Below are 13,590 nucleotides of genomic sequence, written 5' to 3'. Positions count from 1 at the left end.
TCCCTCAGGAGCACCTAGGTTCATTGGCAGCAGTCATTTCATTGCCAGCACCTTGGTAACCTTAAAACAACTATTATTTGCTAGCACTTGATATTTTAAAAAGGGTTTTACAGTTCACACTTCTTACACTAACTTAATGAGATATCACTTGTCTCCATTTTATCATGAGAAAGTTGAGATTTGAAAAGGTTAAATGACTTGCCGATAAATAATAGGGCTGGGGCATCATGTCTGTGGTGTTTTCCAATGCCCCCTCAATTCTGTGGAGCTGACGCCTTGGGGCCCCAGCCTTGCCTGTGTGTGTCCCTGTGTGTGGCTCCATAGGCAGTTCTAGGCTGGATCGTTGAAAGCTCCCTGCAGGGAGGGATGGTGCCCCCTGACCTCTGGACTTCCTACTGGGGTCTCGCCTTGGTTAGCTAAACATGTGCAAGTGCTTATGGCTCAGGTATTGCATCAGAGTAGGATGCGGGAAGTCTGGGGGCCCCAGTGGTTCATTTTTAGAGGCTGGGAAGGTGCCTGTGCATGTGTGGCTCTGAGCCCTGGAAGAAGCCAGGCTCTGAGCACCATCCCTATTTGGTCTCCACATAAGAGCATGTGGCTCTGTCTGGAGCTGTCTCAGGAGGCCCTGATAGGGGGGATTAGTGACAGAAAAAGTAGGGCAGGTGGGTTGGTAAATACTTAATTGCTCAGAGCTTATGGTAGGGAGGGGCTGATCTGATGGAAAGGGAGGGGCTTGGGGAGAGTGGGGAGCTTTAATTAAGCTGAGCTGGGAGCTGGTCTGGTCTCCGAGCATTAGGCTGCTCTAGGAACTTCACCACCACTTCCAATTTGAGTTGTTTCTTTTCAACTTCCCTAACTCCTTCAGCACCTTTTGCCAAATTGTATGTGTAGGACCTAGACTTTGGAAAAACCGAGGCTGAGTGGAAAGGAAGCTATAATACTAACGATGGTTATTGTTTCTTAAGTGTCTATTGTGAGCCAGCCACTCTTCATATAAACCAACTCTTCTAAAAATACAGCACCTGATTCAGAACATTTAAGAATCAACTAAGTAGAGACAGCCAACAAATCTACCATTTTCTTTGAAAAAAAAAAAAAAGAATCAACTAAGTGATGGGGTTAGGGTGGGGTGAGGTGTGCAGCTTTGGGCCTTGGATGGAAGTCTGTCCCTTCTCCCAATCTATTCTCTCCTGGGTGGAGTTGACTCCCAGCCTCCCCCGATTCACTTATTTTGTCACTATACCCTTGAGGCTACGCTCCTTATCCCCGAACTTCCTCCAGTTCTGTACCCATGGAGAAGGGCTTTTAGACCATAGCTCCACATGGAGGCATATCCCATTTCCTCCCTGAGAGACCCCCCAGCACACCAGAGTCTGGGGTCTGGCCATTCTGGGGCCTCTCTCTATACAGTGACTGCCAAGTCCTAACTCAGAATGTGTAGGGTGATGTTCCTGTTCCCCCCAACCCCAACCACCTGTACCTAGAAGGAACCAGGCTGAGCCTTGCAGGGGAGCAGATGCCACGAAACGCTTGCCCTTGGGGTGGGGTCAGAGGAGGAGAGCCTTTATCTAGCCTCCAACCCAGTGTTGAAGGAAGAGATGGTTACGGTTGCTTCTACGTTTGTGCACGAGTTCCAGAGCATTTCTCCACCACCATGGTAAGCTTAAGGTTAAGGGACTTGCCGATAAATAAGAAGGCTGGGGCATGTACTCTCTCAAAGCAGGGTCCTGGAGTCCTTAAAAGCACAAGAGAAAGAATGGTGCTTGCCCTTTTCCTTGGGTGATATGGGCAGTGGGATGGCTCAAGGGCATGCTTAGCAACAGGCCCTGTGGAGCCTGCCCCAAGGGCTGAGCCCTGGCAGCCTGGACGAGACACTCACCATCCTCCTTGGTCTGGATGTAGAGCACGCTGCTGCGCACTCCATCCCCAGCCTGGGTGTAGGCCAGCACCTGCACGCTGTAGTTGGTGAATTTCTCCATGCCTCGTAGCTCCACTCGCTCACGTGTAGTAGTGATGTTCTGCATCTCACCCCACTCTGCCAGAGATAAATAGCCTCTGAGTGCAGCCCAGGCTGGCTACACTGCAGTCCCCCTGCTTTTGCCCCTCCATCAGCCTGAAGTCCAGTCAGGCTTACTTCACTGGGCTCAGATCTTGAGTACATGTGGTGGTGACTATGAGGACCCTCCACCTCAAGGTACATAGGGGCAGATTTGCTCTCAGGCCACATCTCTCCCCGGGTGGTCCCAATAGGGTGACCAGAATATGCTAGCCTGGTCTTAGCCCCCAGCTGACCTTGCATCAAATTCAACTTAATACTATCCCTTCAGAATACTTCCATCTCTCCATCTCTCTAAGCAATGTTTCCCCCTCGGTCATCCAACACCCTCTCCATGTGAGGGATGGGAGTGGCTTGGACCCAAAGAGAAGCCTGGGCCAGGTGAGACAGTAAGCAGTTGGTCCTCCTAGCATCCCCAGTGCCTCCTTGGGCTCTCAGATATCCCTAGGCAATGTATCAACCTGGGGTGACTCATGACAGTCTGAGGCTGTGTAGGACTGCTCCTGGGCCAGCACTCTGAACTCTCAATAGTGAGAGGGGCTAAGTCCCCATTATTGAGGACACCCTCCCTGCAAAGAACCTACACAAAGAACCTAAGTGGGCTAGTGGAGCTGCCAGCCTCAGCCAGGAAGGCCAGGGCTCTCCCCCACTCAGTGAGGACCCATCATCCTGCCAAGAAACTTGCCATAAACTCTGAAGAAGAGCTTAGGGAGAGGGTCCCATGGGAGGGTCAGGGTCTTAGACTGCTGAGCTGACAGCTCTCCCACTGGGACTACTGGGCTTACAGAAGACAGGCCCAGACACTGGTTGAGGACAGCCTTTGTAGAAGCCGAGTGCCTGCACACCCGCCCCAGCACCTTACCGAGGACCCGGGGCAGGCCAAGGGTCCAAGGCAGAGGACTGGGCCAGAAAAGAGCAGCAGCTTGCCGGGGTCCAGAGGGTGAGAATGCCCAGCTTGAGGGGACTCTAGGTCAGTGTGGGAGAATCTCAGAGGCCTGAGCAGTGAGACCTTCCTTTTTCAGGAGATCAGAAAGCAGGGCAGACCCGTCCAGAATTGGAGCCAGAGAAAGACCCAGGAAGAGGGCAGTGTGGCCAATAATCCAGGTGGCCTTTGGAGACTAGAGAGGCCAATGCCTTCCTCACTTGGAGGGGCTGAGCTGGGAAAACAAGTTCTGGAAAATGAGGGACCATCTGGTACCTGGCTCAGCACAGACATGTGAGGCTATTTCACAGCATAAGAACTTGGAAGATCTTTAGATCAAATGCCTGAACTCCAGGCTCTGTGCTTTGGAGGAGACAGTGAAGACAGTGGCAAGGAAAGACACTTCCTGCTGGCAGTGTGCATGGGCAGAGCAGAATCCATGTGGGGAACGGGAGGGCAGCTGCCCTGGAGAGATGACCATGAGCTGGAGTCCCAGGTCCTCCAGGAAAGAAGGGAGGGACAAAGGGCTGGTGATCTGGCTCAGGATCTGGGGAGCAAACTCGCTGTAGCCCTTTTTGGCCTTCAACAGAATTTTTCCAGAGTTAGGGATGCTGGTTCTCTGGCTGGCATAACTGCAGACTTACTGGTCACTGCAAGGTCTGTGTATACCAGTGGTCAGGGCTGAGTGTGTTTGTGGGGCTATGCAAGCCTGTTTGGACCAGTGCATCCCAGAGGGAGGAAGGTACTAAAAGGGCTGGACATTGTCTTGGTTTTCCTCCTTCTGCCCTTCCTGCTTCCAGGGCCACATGGGCTCCTGTCCACCCTCCTCCAGGTGCTGTGCAGCTCCTCTGCACACACTGAATGTCTCACTGGTTGGCAATGGGCAGCTCTCCTAGGTCCTTCCCTGCTTCCTCCTCTTTCTCCTTTAGCCCTAGGTGGTGACAGCTTCCTGCTGGTGCTAGTCTCAAGTGCCTCCCTTCGTATCCCTCTGGAAGCAGTGCTTCATTAAGCTCTCTTCAATTGCCCCCTTTGAGTGTGCCAACTCTTCCCTACTGGGACCCTGACTGATATGGCCATAAAAGCCAAATATGCCCCATCACTTCTCAAGTCATTCCCAAAAAGACTGCTGTCTAGGAGCAGCTGGTGTCCCTCCCTCCACAAGAGAGGTGACCCTGACGCCTGGCTCTGGCCTGGGATAATATGTGCAGAAGAGGGGCCTGCACTTCCACGTGACATCCCATGGGAAGATGCCCAGCTCTAACTAAGCATGGACGCAGACCCCCACCGTACTGTACCTCTCACCCTGAGACCCAGCCATCGCTCCCAGCAGACTCACCCCCGTCAATGTAGAGTGACCAGAAGATGACCCGATAGCCTTTGAGGACTCCGTTGAGAGTGCTGCGTGGGGGCTCCGACCAGGAGATGACGGCCACGTCAGAAGTGATGGACAAGGCCCGGACATTCTCAGGGGGCTGGCTGGGCACTGCATGGGGAGAGGGGAGACCAAAGGACCCAGTCAGGGGATTACAGCAGCATAACATGTCCCAGGCCAGGCCCTGCTGCCCAGCCAGAGGAACTTCAGCTTAGATAAGCAGAAGAGCCTCTCGACTCAGTGATTAGAGTTTGGGCCAGGAAGTGAACTAACTCTCTTTTCCTAAAGATTTGGGTAAATAGAGATCTTTATGGATTTGGGTCCTTGCTCTCCGGGTGGCATGTCCCTGGTTCTGGGTAAATGTTGGGGGAAGAAGGTGATGAACTCTAGGCACGAGCCCCTGGGAATTCACCAGTGGGCACCACAGCCCAGGAAGTCCTCCTTTGCTGAATGTGGCAGAGCCTGGAAGACCTCCAAGTGGCCCTGGAAGCATCTGTAATGGATGATCTTTTCTGATGGCTGTTGGCCCTTAGGAGGCACCTGACCAGGGCATCTGAGCCAAAGCCTGGCTCGAGGGACCCTTGTGTTCTGGTACCAAGCTGAAGGGAAGGAAAAGAAAAAAAGACAATCTCAACTAACCCCAGTGAAGAGGAAAAGAGGTGCTATGGATGCCTTTGGGACTTCAGGGACCATCACACCTTCGTCCCTGTCCCTGCGCATGAGCACGCCCAAATGCCTCGGGTGGGAAAACACTGTGAGACCAACTTAGGTGGTCCACTGTCCTTTTAACCCTCTCCCTCTGAGGGTTTAACTAAGTTCCACTCCTGAGGTTGGCCCTGTGCAGCTCACACTTTCTGAGATGACAGAGGGGACACCAGGCCCTAGGAGTCGCCTTGGCTAGAGATGACACGGGTGGCACTTCCCACTGGCTTCTGGAACTGAAGGGCAAAGGGAAAGGCACTGTCTGCTTCGCTTTGAGTGGGAGAAAAGAGGAACGGGCTGGATAGAAGGTAATTAGATCCTGTTGCCCCACAAGAGGCAACTCTAATTTTTATGAGCATTTAAATGATAATACATCATCCTAACGATCCTCTTTGAGAATGATTATTGTTTCATATTACTTAGGTGTAAAAATATAAGCACCATGTAATTAGGGACCCAGTGTAATAAACTAATACAGATCGCCCGTTTGAACAAAATGAAGGTAATATAATTATGGAAAAGACACTATTGCTAAAGCAGGGGCCCTTGAATACCCCAGGAGGAGTGCTAATATTGCCAGGAAACGATCAGGATCTGACAGGCTAACGAGGGCCTTAATTAAGTATGAAAAACTGCTGAGCAAATGCCGCTGGAAACTTTCTTTCCCTTCTCCTTTGTTTGGAAAATGACTTCACAGCCCATGCTGATCGCTCCTTGTTGGAAATTCCAGGCCCCCCTGCCCCTAACCTCCAAAGCAAGGGAGGTGGTGCTCTGATGGAGGCCAAAGGTGGGCCTAGTCTGGCTGTTTCCTGGCATGGCCCTGGGTGGACGTGAGCTTAGTGTTTGGTCAAGGCATTCTGGTGTGGGCTTGGGACAGACAGCTCTTCCCCTTGGATGTGTCTTCCCCAAGCATCCTGCATCCAGCCTCACTCCCAAGCAAGAGAGTAACCACAGGGTTAAGCAGAAAGAGTGTGGGAATCAGGGTCAGGCCTGGATTTTGATCTGAGCTTGGTTCTTTGCCAGACAGGTGATTCTGGACAGGTTACTTCACTGCTGTGAGCCTTGGCTCCTTTAATGGATAATGACCTTGCTGTTAGTGCTTTGTTCTCACAGGTTCTTCCTGCACCAGAACCAGCAGAATCATAGGGGGGATTTATTAGAAATGCAAATTTTCAGCCCCCACCCCAGAACTGCTGAAGCAGAAGCAGGAGGGCCCAGCAATGTCTGTAGCCCTCCAGGAGATTCTGATGTGCACACAGGTTGGAGAAGCACTGTGGGAGGGCACCAGTTGGGATTTGTACTGCTGGTTCTGAAGACAAGCTGATCTTTCTCACCGTAGCCAGGCCTGTGGCCAGCATCACAGAAGGGAGGGGCCAGTAGGGGGGCTGGTGAGGATGGGGCATGGGGGACAGAATTGGAGAGCTAGTTGCAGTATAGCTCTCCTCCAGAGCTTCTCTGTGACTCTCTGCTTCCTATACACCTTTCCTATTTTTTGTTTTTTCCCTTTTCCCCAGGGGCCCACCACTCTGGGGCTACAGAAGTCTGCTCTTTCTCAAAGCCCAGCTTGTGCCCCAGAGCAACCGAATGAGAATCTCTGGGGTTGAAGCCTGGGCATCAGTATTTTTAAAGCTCTCCAGATAATTCCAATTTGTAGCCAAAGTTAAGAACCAGTGGTATGAGCTAATTTGCTCTCAAGTATTTCAGACCTGATGCATCCTTCCTTCCAAGGCTTTCCTCATATTCAGGGGAAGAGGTAGGGCATTGCTTAGCTAAAGGAATGACTCACTAAGGGTAGAATGCTGAATATTATGATGGGGCAATGACATTATGCTCTCAGGGCAGTCAGTCCCCTCCCTCTGCTGGGGGCAGTCTCAGATTCAGCAATAGGTTTTAATCTCAGACCCTGGTTTTTGGCTAGGACATCAAGAAGGATGCTTCAGAGAATGCTGTGCTTCTTCATTCTGCTCTTTGGTGGGGGGCTGTGGCCAGCTCAGACCCACTTCTGGGGATCACCAAGGGTCACATCTGCTCTTCCTACCTGGTATAGGCTCAGGTACCAGCTGCTCTTCTCTATGCTTGGAGAGCAAGCATGCTCCTGCTTCCTTCTGACCTTCTCCCCTGGGAGAAATTGAGCCCCTTAATTTACTCATCAGAGTTTGGAGTTTTCTATAGATTTCAAAGAATTAAGTTTTAAAGATCAGGCTCTAAGTCCTCTGCCACATGGATCTTGGGATTTCTTAACTCCACAGTCACATCTCAGGTCCCTAAAACAGATGGTGGACTTTTAGCAGCCCAGAAATACAAAGGGAGCTTGGCTTCTGCCCCTTTTTCATCTGGGAGGCTGTAAAGGAGGAGAAACAGAACCCAGGGTGTGGAGGAAAAAGCATGGGAAGAGAGATGCGTGAGGGCCAGAATGAGGGAGGAAGAACAGGCAGAGGGAGAAGCATGGATGCAGAGTGTACAGAGAGCTGCTCAGATGGGCCAACAGGTCAACAGACTGATGGGCAGAACATAAGCAAGTAATGGATAGAGGGCCAGCCAAAAGGATTGAGAGGCCTGGGGTATATGGACCAAGCACTTCTCAAGAAGTCAATGGGCAAGAGGAGATGGAAGGATCCAGGGAGGCTGTGTGGACCACAAGACCATAATGGGGCCGAGAAATGAGTGGAAGGGCCCCAAGCCCTCCCTGGCAGCCCTGGATCTTCCCATAGACAGGATCTTCACCCTCTACCCTCTGCTGGGACCCTCACCATCCTCCAGGGTGGTGGCATTGATCTCGCTGGATGAAGGCCCTGTGCCAGCCCGATTGAAGGCTTGGACCACCACCCCATATTGGGCAAACTTCTTGAGATTGTCCAGGGTGTAGACCTCACTGTCCCCGGTGGCCTTCATCTCCACAATGCTGTACTGCCCATTGCTGCCAGGACTGTTCTCTCTGTAGCCAATCTGGTAGCCCCGGATGACGCCATTCTGCAGCTCCTTCTTGGGCGCCTGTGAGTATGGGATGGGGAGACAAAGACACAGTGACACTCTGAGATGATGCTCTTAAAACCAAAGTCAATTTACGTCACTCCTCTGCTCCCAGCTCTTCAAAGCCTCCCATCTCACTCAGAGTGAAAGTTGAAGTCCTTAAAATGGCTGTACAACCTTATATGATCTGACCCGCATTAATCCTCTTGAACTCATCTCCTCTCCCCAGTGCTTCCTACACTCCAGCACACTGGCCTTTTTGCTATTCACACTGCCTGGGGAACACTCTTTTCTTGGATATCACATGGCTTGCCTCATCACCTCTGTGCTGTCCTCGGTGAAATCCTTCTTCTTAATGAGGCCTTCCTTAACCTCTTATGTCAGATTGCTCCCTGCCCTTTGTCCAGTACTTCTGACATTTCTTCCGGCTTTATTTTTCCCCATAGCACTAGCATCATCTGACATTCTATATATTTTACTTATGTGGGACTATCTGTCCCCATTAGAGGATAAAGATGATGTCATCTGTTTTGTTTCCTGCCATCTTCTCAGTGTCTAGAATGGTGCCTGGCCTATAGTAGGCCTTCAATACATGTTTATTGAATGAATGAATAAATAGGGATACCATTTGGCATGGGCTCAGGGGCCTGGGAGAAATGGAACAGAAGACAAAAAGTATAACCAGATGGAGAGAGAGGTGAGCAATTAGTTTGAATAAAAAGAAAGAGTCCCAAGATACCACTCCATACCCACTAAGTTGCTTTTATGAAGAAAGAAAGAAAGAAAGAAAGAAAGAAAGAAAGAAAGAAAGAAAGAAAGAAAGAAAGAAAGGCAAATAACAAGCTGCACAAGTTGGGGAGGACATGGAGAAACTGAAACCATTGAGCATTGCTGGTGGAAAATGGTACAGCTGTTTGGCAAACAGTTTGGCAGTTCCTCAAAAAGTTAAATATAGAATCAAGCAATTCCATCCTTGTATATACTCAAAGGAATTAAAAGCAGGGACTCAAACATATAGCCATACACCCATGTTCAGAGCAGCATTATTCACAACAGCCAAAAGGTAAAAGAAACCCAGGTGTCTATCGACATAAGTGGATAAACAAAATGTGGTATATCCATACAATGAAACATTATTCAACCTTAAAAAGAAAGGAAGTTCTGATCTATGCTATGATATGAATGAACCTTGAAAATATTATACTAAGTTAAATAAGCCAGACACAAAGGACAAATGTTCTATGATACTACTTCTGTGGAGTACCTAGAATAGGCAAATTCATAGAGACAGAAAGTAGAATAGAGGACCAGGTGATGGGTTGGTGGGGAGTTATTGTTTAATGGGCACAGAGTTTCTGTTTGGGATGATGGAAAATTCTGGAAGAGGAGAGTGGCAATGGTTGCATAACATTGTGAAATGTACTTTATGCCACTGAACTGTATAAATAAACATGGTTAAAATGGTAAATTTTATGTATATAAAATGGTATATATGTTTAACAAGTTAAAAAAAGAGTCCTTGACTTTCGTGTGGGCCCAGCCCTCTTGGAGCATGTAGCTGGATTGCCCTGGACATCCTGGCCAAGGGCTGGGGTGTGTTGGGGGTTGAGGCCTGAAGCCAGCTCCTAAATGGAGGAACAGAGATGGACAAGAATGCATGGGTGGGAAGGGGGCATTTCAGAGCTCTGGCTAGGCTGACAGGAATGAAGGACTAATCCCAGTTAGCCAGGTGGATGGATGGAGAAAACTCCACTAGCATCAGTCTGGCGGCTGAAAAACATTCTCGCCCCAAACTTGAACCCTGACACATTCACTTCACACACATTCACACACATGCACACACACAAGATCAAAATATATCTCCTCACAACCAGAGCCATGAACGTATATATCCAGACCCACCAAAGCAAACATCCTAATCCACACACCTACCCCCTACCAGATGTATCTAGATCCACAAATAGAAACTGGATCCTTTAAAGAGTAGGCCTGCCCATCTATAAATTGAGAGAGAGCATCCACTTTAGTGCATATAAAAACAGCTTGAATCAGAGTTTTAGAAACAATGAAGTTAATTTAAAAGCTCACCTTTTATTGTACTAAAAAATAGTGAGATCAAAAATAATTAAGTTAGTAAAACAGTCCCACTGTGTTTTTTTAATTCAATGAATATTTTAAATGAACTGCATTTTTAAGTTTGCCGTTAATTCAATAAAATGAAGTTTTTAATTTAACATAATTGTTTTGAACTCACAAAATAGGTATGTGTGTGTATTTACATGACTTGACTTTTTGTTAATGCCTGAATAATGTTTCTCTCTGCACTTGGGCAGTCCTGTTTGCTAGCTCGTAAGTAGGCAAATTTCTGAATCTGGGTCTTATATCTGCACACATATGTCTAGGCACATTCACACACACAGACATCTATTCTGAACACAAACATATCTTCAAGATATCCTTGTATTCACATAGACATATACTATCATATTACATACACACATCCATTCTGACACACATTCTGATATATACATCGACAATGACACACATGCCTACCTACCCAGAGCCACCTATATACCACAATATACACCTGTACACAGAACCATACAAACTTCATTCACATCAACATATACAGGCAGAGGCCACGGATAGGCATCCAGGTATACCCTGCTACATACATACATATTGACATATTTGTATAAATCTCGAGATCATGCTTGCTCTCTCTCTCTCTTGCTCTCTCTCCTCGCTACTCCGAACCCTCCTCCCACCCCCAAAGGCACACTCAGGATTTAAATCAATCTTAACAATATTTCTCTGAAGCATTAAGAAATCAATAGGGTTGATTGCAAATTTATGTCATAAAGCAGTGGTGATCCATCCCGTGGAAAGAGTCTTAAAATGAAGTGACTTATCTTTCAAGTGAATCTTTATTTTTCATTAATCTGTTTCTTGGTGTTAAAAAAAATCCCCTGAGAAGTCAGCCCAAAATTTATTGCAGGCTAGTTCATTCTGAACTTCTAACTTTCTAACCAATTTTATTTTTCATTATGAGAATTTGGAGAAATAAATCTGATTCTAAATTTTTATTGACCTCCAGTTTGGAACTTTGTAGCCAAATGTCTCAGTGTTTTACATATGTATCCATTCTTTCCCCTACTTCCTGGCTTTCTTGGGGTGTTTCTAGGAAAGGGGCCCAGAGCCAGCATGCAGATGAGGCTTGGGGATTAAACTCTTTACTGCCAGTGTCTGAGGAAAGCACTGGAGCCCAGATCTGAATATGGGTGGGAATCATGGCTCCAGGTATCTACAAGTGGGCTGGTCCCCAGGAAGGACCAACCGTCTAGCCTCTGCCTCACTTTTGTCCTGGTCATTTCTCTAGGGAGGGAAGGAACCAGGCTATGATGTATTGCGTCCATGTGTGTGTGCAGTCTTTTTAAGGAAAATACCACCGTGTTCTTCTGAATCTCTTCCATTCTCAAGTTTACCTTTCTGAAAGGCCCATTAAGAAGACTAAAGCACCTGGACTTTTCCTATCAGGAATTCGAGTCAGAAAATGATTTTGGACATTTGATGCCAGATGTAGATGAGGCAACTCCCCAAGCCCCACTGTCGATGTGGGAAAGCTCCAAGAAGAACACAGATGGGCCCAAGAATGCTCTCTGTTCCTGAACTTCATGTATCAGGCTATGGTGGGGAGAATGGGAAGGGGCTCCAGACCATGTGTACTTAAGTCCTGCACCTATCACTACTTGAATGGTTGTGGGCAAATGTCACCTAGCATCCCTACGCCATGGTCTCCTCTGATAGATGAGGATGCAAATACCTCTGTCCACTCTAATCCACAGAAACAGAGGGTCACATAAATTAGTGTAAAAAAAATACTTGGACACTAGAAAATGCAGTGCAATAGGAAGCCATAGCATTGTCAACTCTTCTCTGTCCATGGCAGGGTTATGGCAATAAACCCAGAGTTACCCAGTAAATTGTTTCTTGGTCCTGTACAAGGTTGTTCTGATCTGTTTCTCTGCCCAACTGTGGGATCTCCTCTACGATTTTCCTTAAGAGACAGATTCTTCAGATGCCCTCTAGATTTTATAAGTTTCTGTCCCTTAGAAATGACTGCACATACTGGTCTGTTTTCTCTATAGCTCCCCAACCCCCAGAGGTAGGGAGGGCAGTTATTTTCATCCTGTCCTGTTATCTCTCATCATCCACAGAGTCACCTTCAACTTTGCACAAAATCAAATCCAACTCGCAACCTATCATAACATGCGGGGTTTGGTGGACAGGCCAGTGTGGCGGAAAAGCCATCTTTCCTACTTGGTACTGCCAAGTTCTTCATCCCAGCCCCCACACAGATCTCCATTAGAGAGCCAGGGTGTAGAAAGGAGAGGATCAGTGGGGGATCTGCTCCTGTATCTTTCTTTCTTTCTTTTCCTCCAATATCATTGGGTTTAGCAAAAAACAGACATGGGCATGATAAAAGACCAGGACTAGTTAGCCTGCTGGGGCTTCTTTCTTGGACTGAGGAGGGAGTAGACAAGGAGGCATCTCAGGGGAGATATTCAATCTCACTTACCTTCCATGTCACTTGGATGCTCTGTGAGGTCACTGGCTGCAAGGTGACATCCATGGGGGGCCCATCAGGAGCTGGGAGGTGGGAAGAAGAATGTTGTGAGTCAAGTGTTAGAAGAAGAGAGTCCTATGTTCTTACTCTTTTCCTCCTGAGATGGAGAGAAAGGAAATGCCCATCTATAGGAGTAGAGGACTTTTGTTTGAGTCTCCCTGAAACAATCACAGGATTTACATTTTCTTCATTATTCTCCATGATTTTTTAAGAAAAAGTTTGATGGTATAAAGTGTAGACCGATCATGGGACAGCAAGTTGGTATAACACTTTGGAAGACATTTTGGCATTTTTTGTTAAAGACAGAAATATGCTCATATGATGACTGTAATTCTACAACTGCTTATATTCAGAGAAATTTGTGAACCTGTGTACTAGCGTATAAATACACAAATGCTCACAGCTTCAAAGTGTAAACAAAAAATCTCCATCGCAGTAGAATGGACAAATGAACTGTGATATAGTCATGAAATAAAATCCTATACAGCACTGAAAATGCACAAATGATACAGCTGTACTAACGACATGAAGCTTGCAAAAACTTTTTTGATCGAAACAAGGAAGAAACAAAAGAATATATAAAGTATGATTTCATGAATATGTTCTATTGGAAAACAGGCAAAATTAAATGTATGGTTTATGTGTATATCCATTGTGGTGACCAAATAAAAAAGAAAAGCAAGAAAGTTAAGATACTAGTTACTTCATGGGGGAGAGATGGGATTATAATTGAGAAGGGGCTTAGGGATAACCTCTGGCATGCTGATAATTGATAATGTGTTTTGGTTATCCTAGGTTTTACTCTACATTATTTGTAAAACTGTACATATATATGCACTTTTTGCATTATTTTATATTTCACAATAATAAATGAGAGAAAATATAGCAACAGAGATCTTTTTTAAACTTTCATAAAACTCCAGGACAAAAGTAATGGAAAA

At 47.1% G+C, this 13,590-nt stretch overlaps 1 protein-coding gene across 2 annotated transcripts in view; it reads right to left on the bottom strand.

The window, feature by feature from the left end:
* The window catches only part of DSCAML1 (DS cell adhesion molecule like 1), a 325,010-nt gene that overhangs the window by 25,409 nt on the left and 286,011 nt on the right, over positions 1-13,590 (bottom strand). For both annotated transcript variants that reach the window (XM_016134882.2, XM_036220304.1), the window contains 4 exons: positions 12,602-12,672; positions 7,803-8,043; positions 4,315-4,461; positions 1,880-2,035 (listed from right to left, as the gene is read on the bottom strand). In XM_016134882.2, the coding sequence (XP_015990368.2) occupies positions 1,880-2,035; positions 4,315-4,461; positions 7,803-8,043; positions 12,602-12,672 (615 nt within the window). The remainder of the gene's footprint in view (positions 1-1,879; positions 2,036-4,314; positions 4,462-7,802; positions 8,044-12,601; positions 12,673-13,590) is intronic.

This window comes from Rousettus aegyptiacus, unplaced genomic scaffold, assembly GCF_014176215.1.
Source record: "Rousettus aegyptiacus isolate mRouAeg1 unplaced genomic scaffold, mRouAeg1.p scaffold_m13_p_5, whole genome shotgun sequence".
NCBI classification, from domain to species: Eukaryota; Metazoa; Chordata; class Mammalia; order Chiroptera; family Pteropodidae; genus Rousettus; species Rousettus aegyptiacus.
The sequence above is the reverse complement of the archived record's forward strand: the minus strand, read 5'-3'. Positions and strand labels throughout refer to the sequence as shown.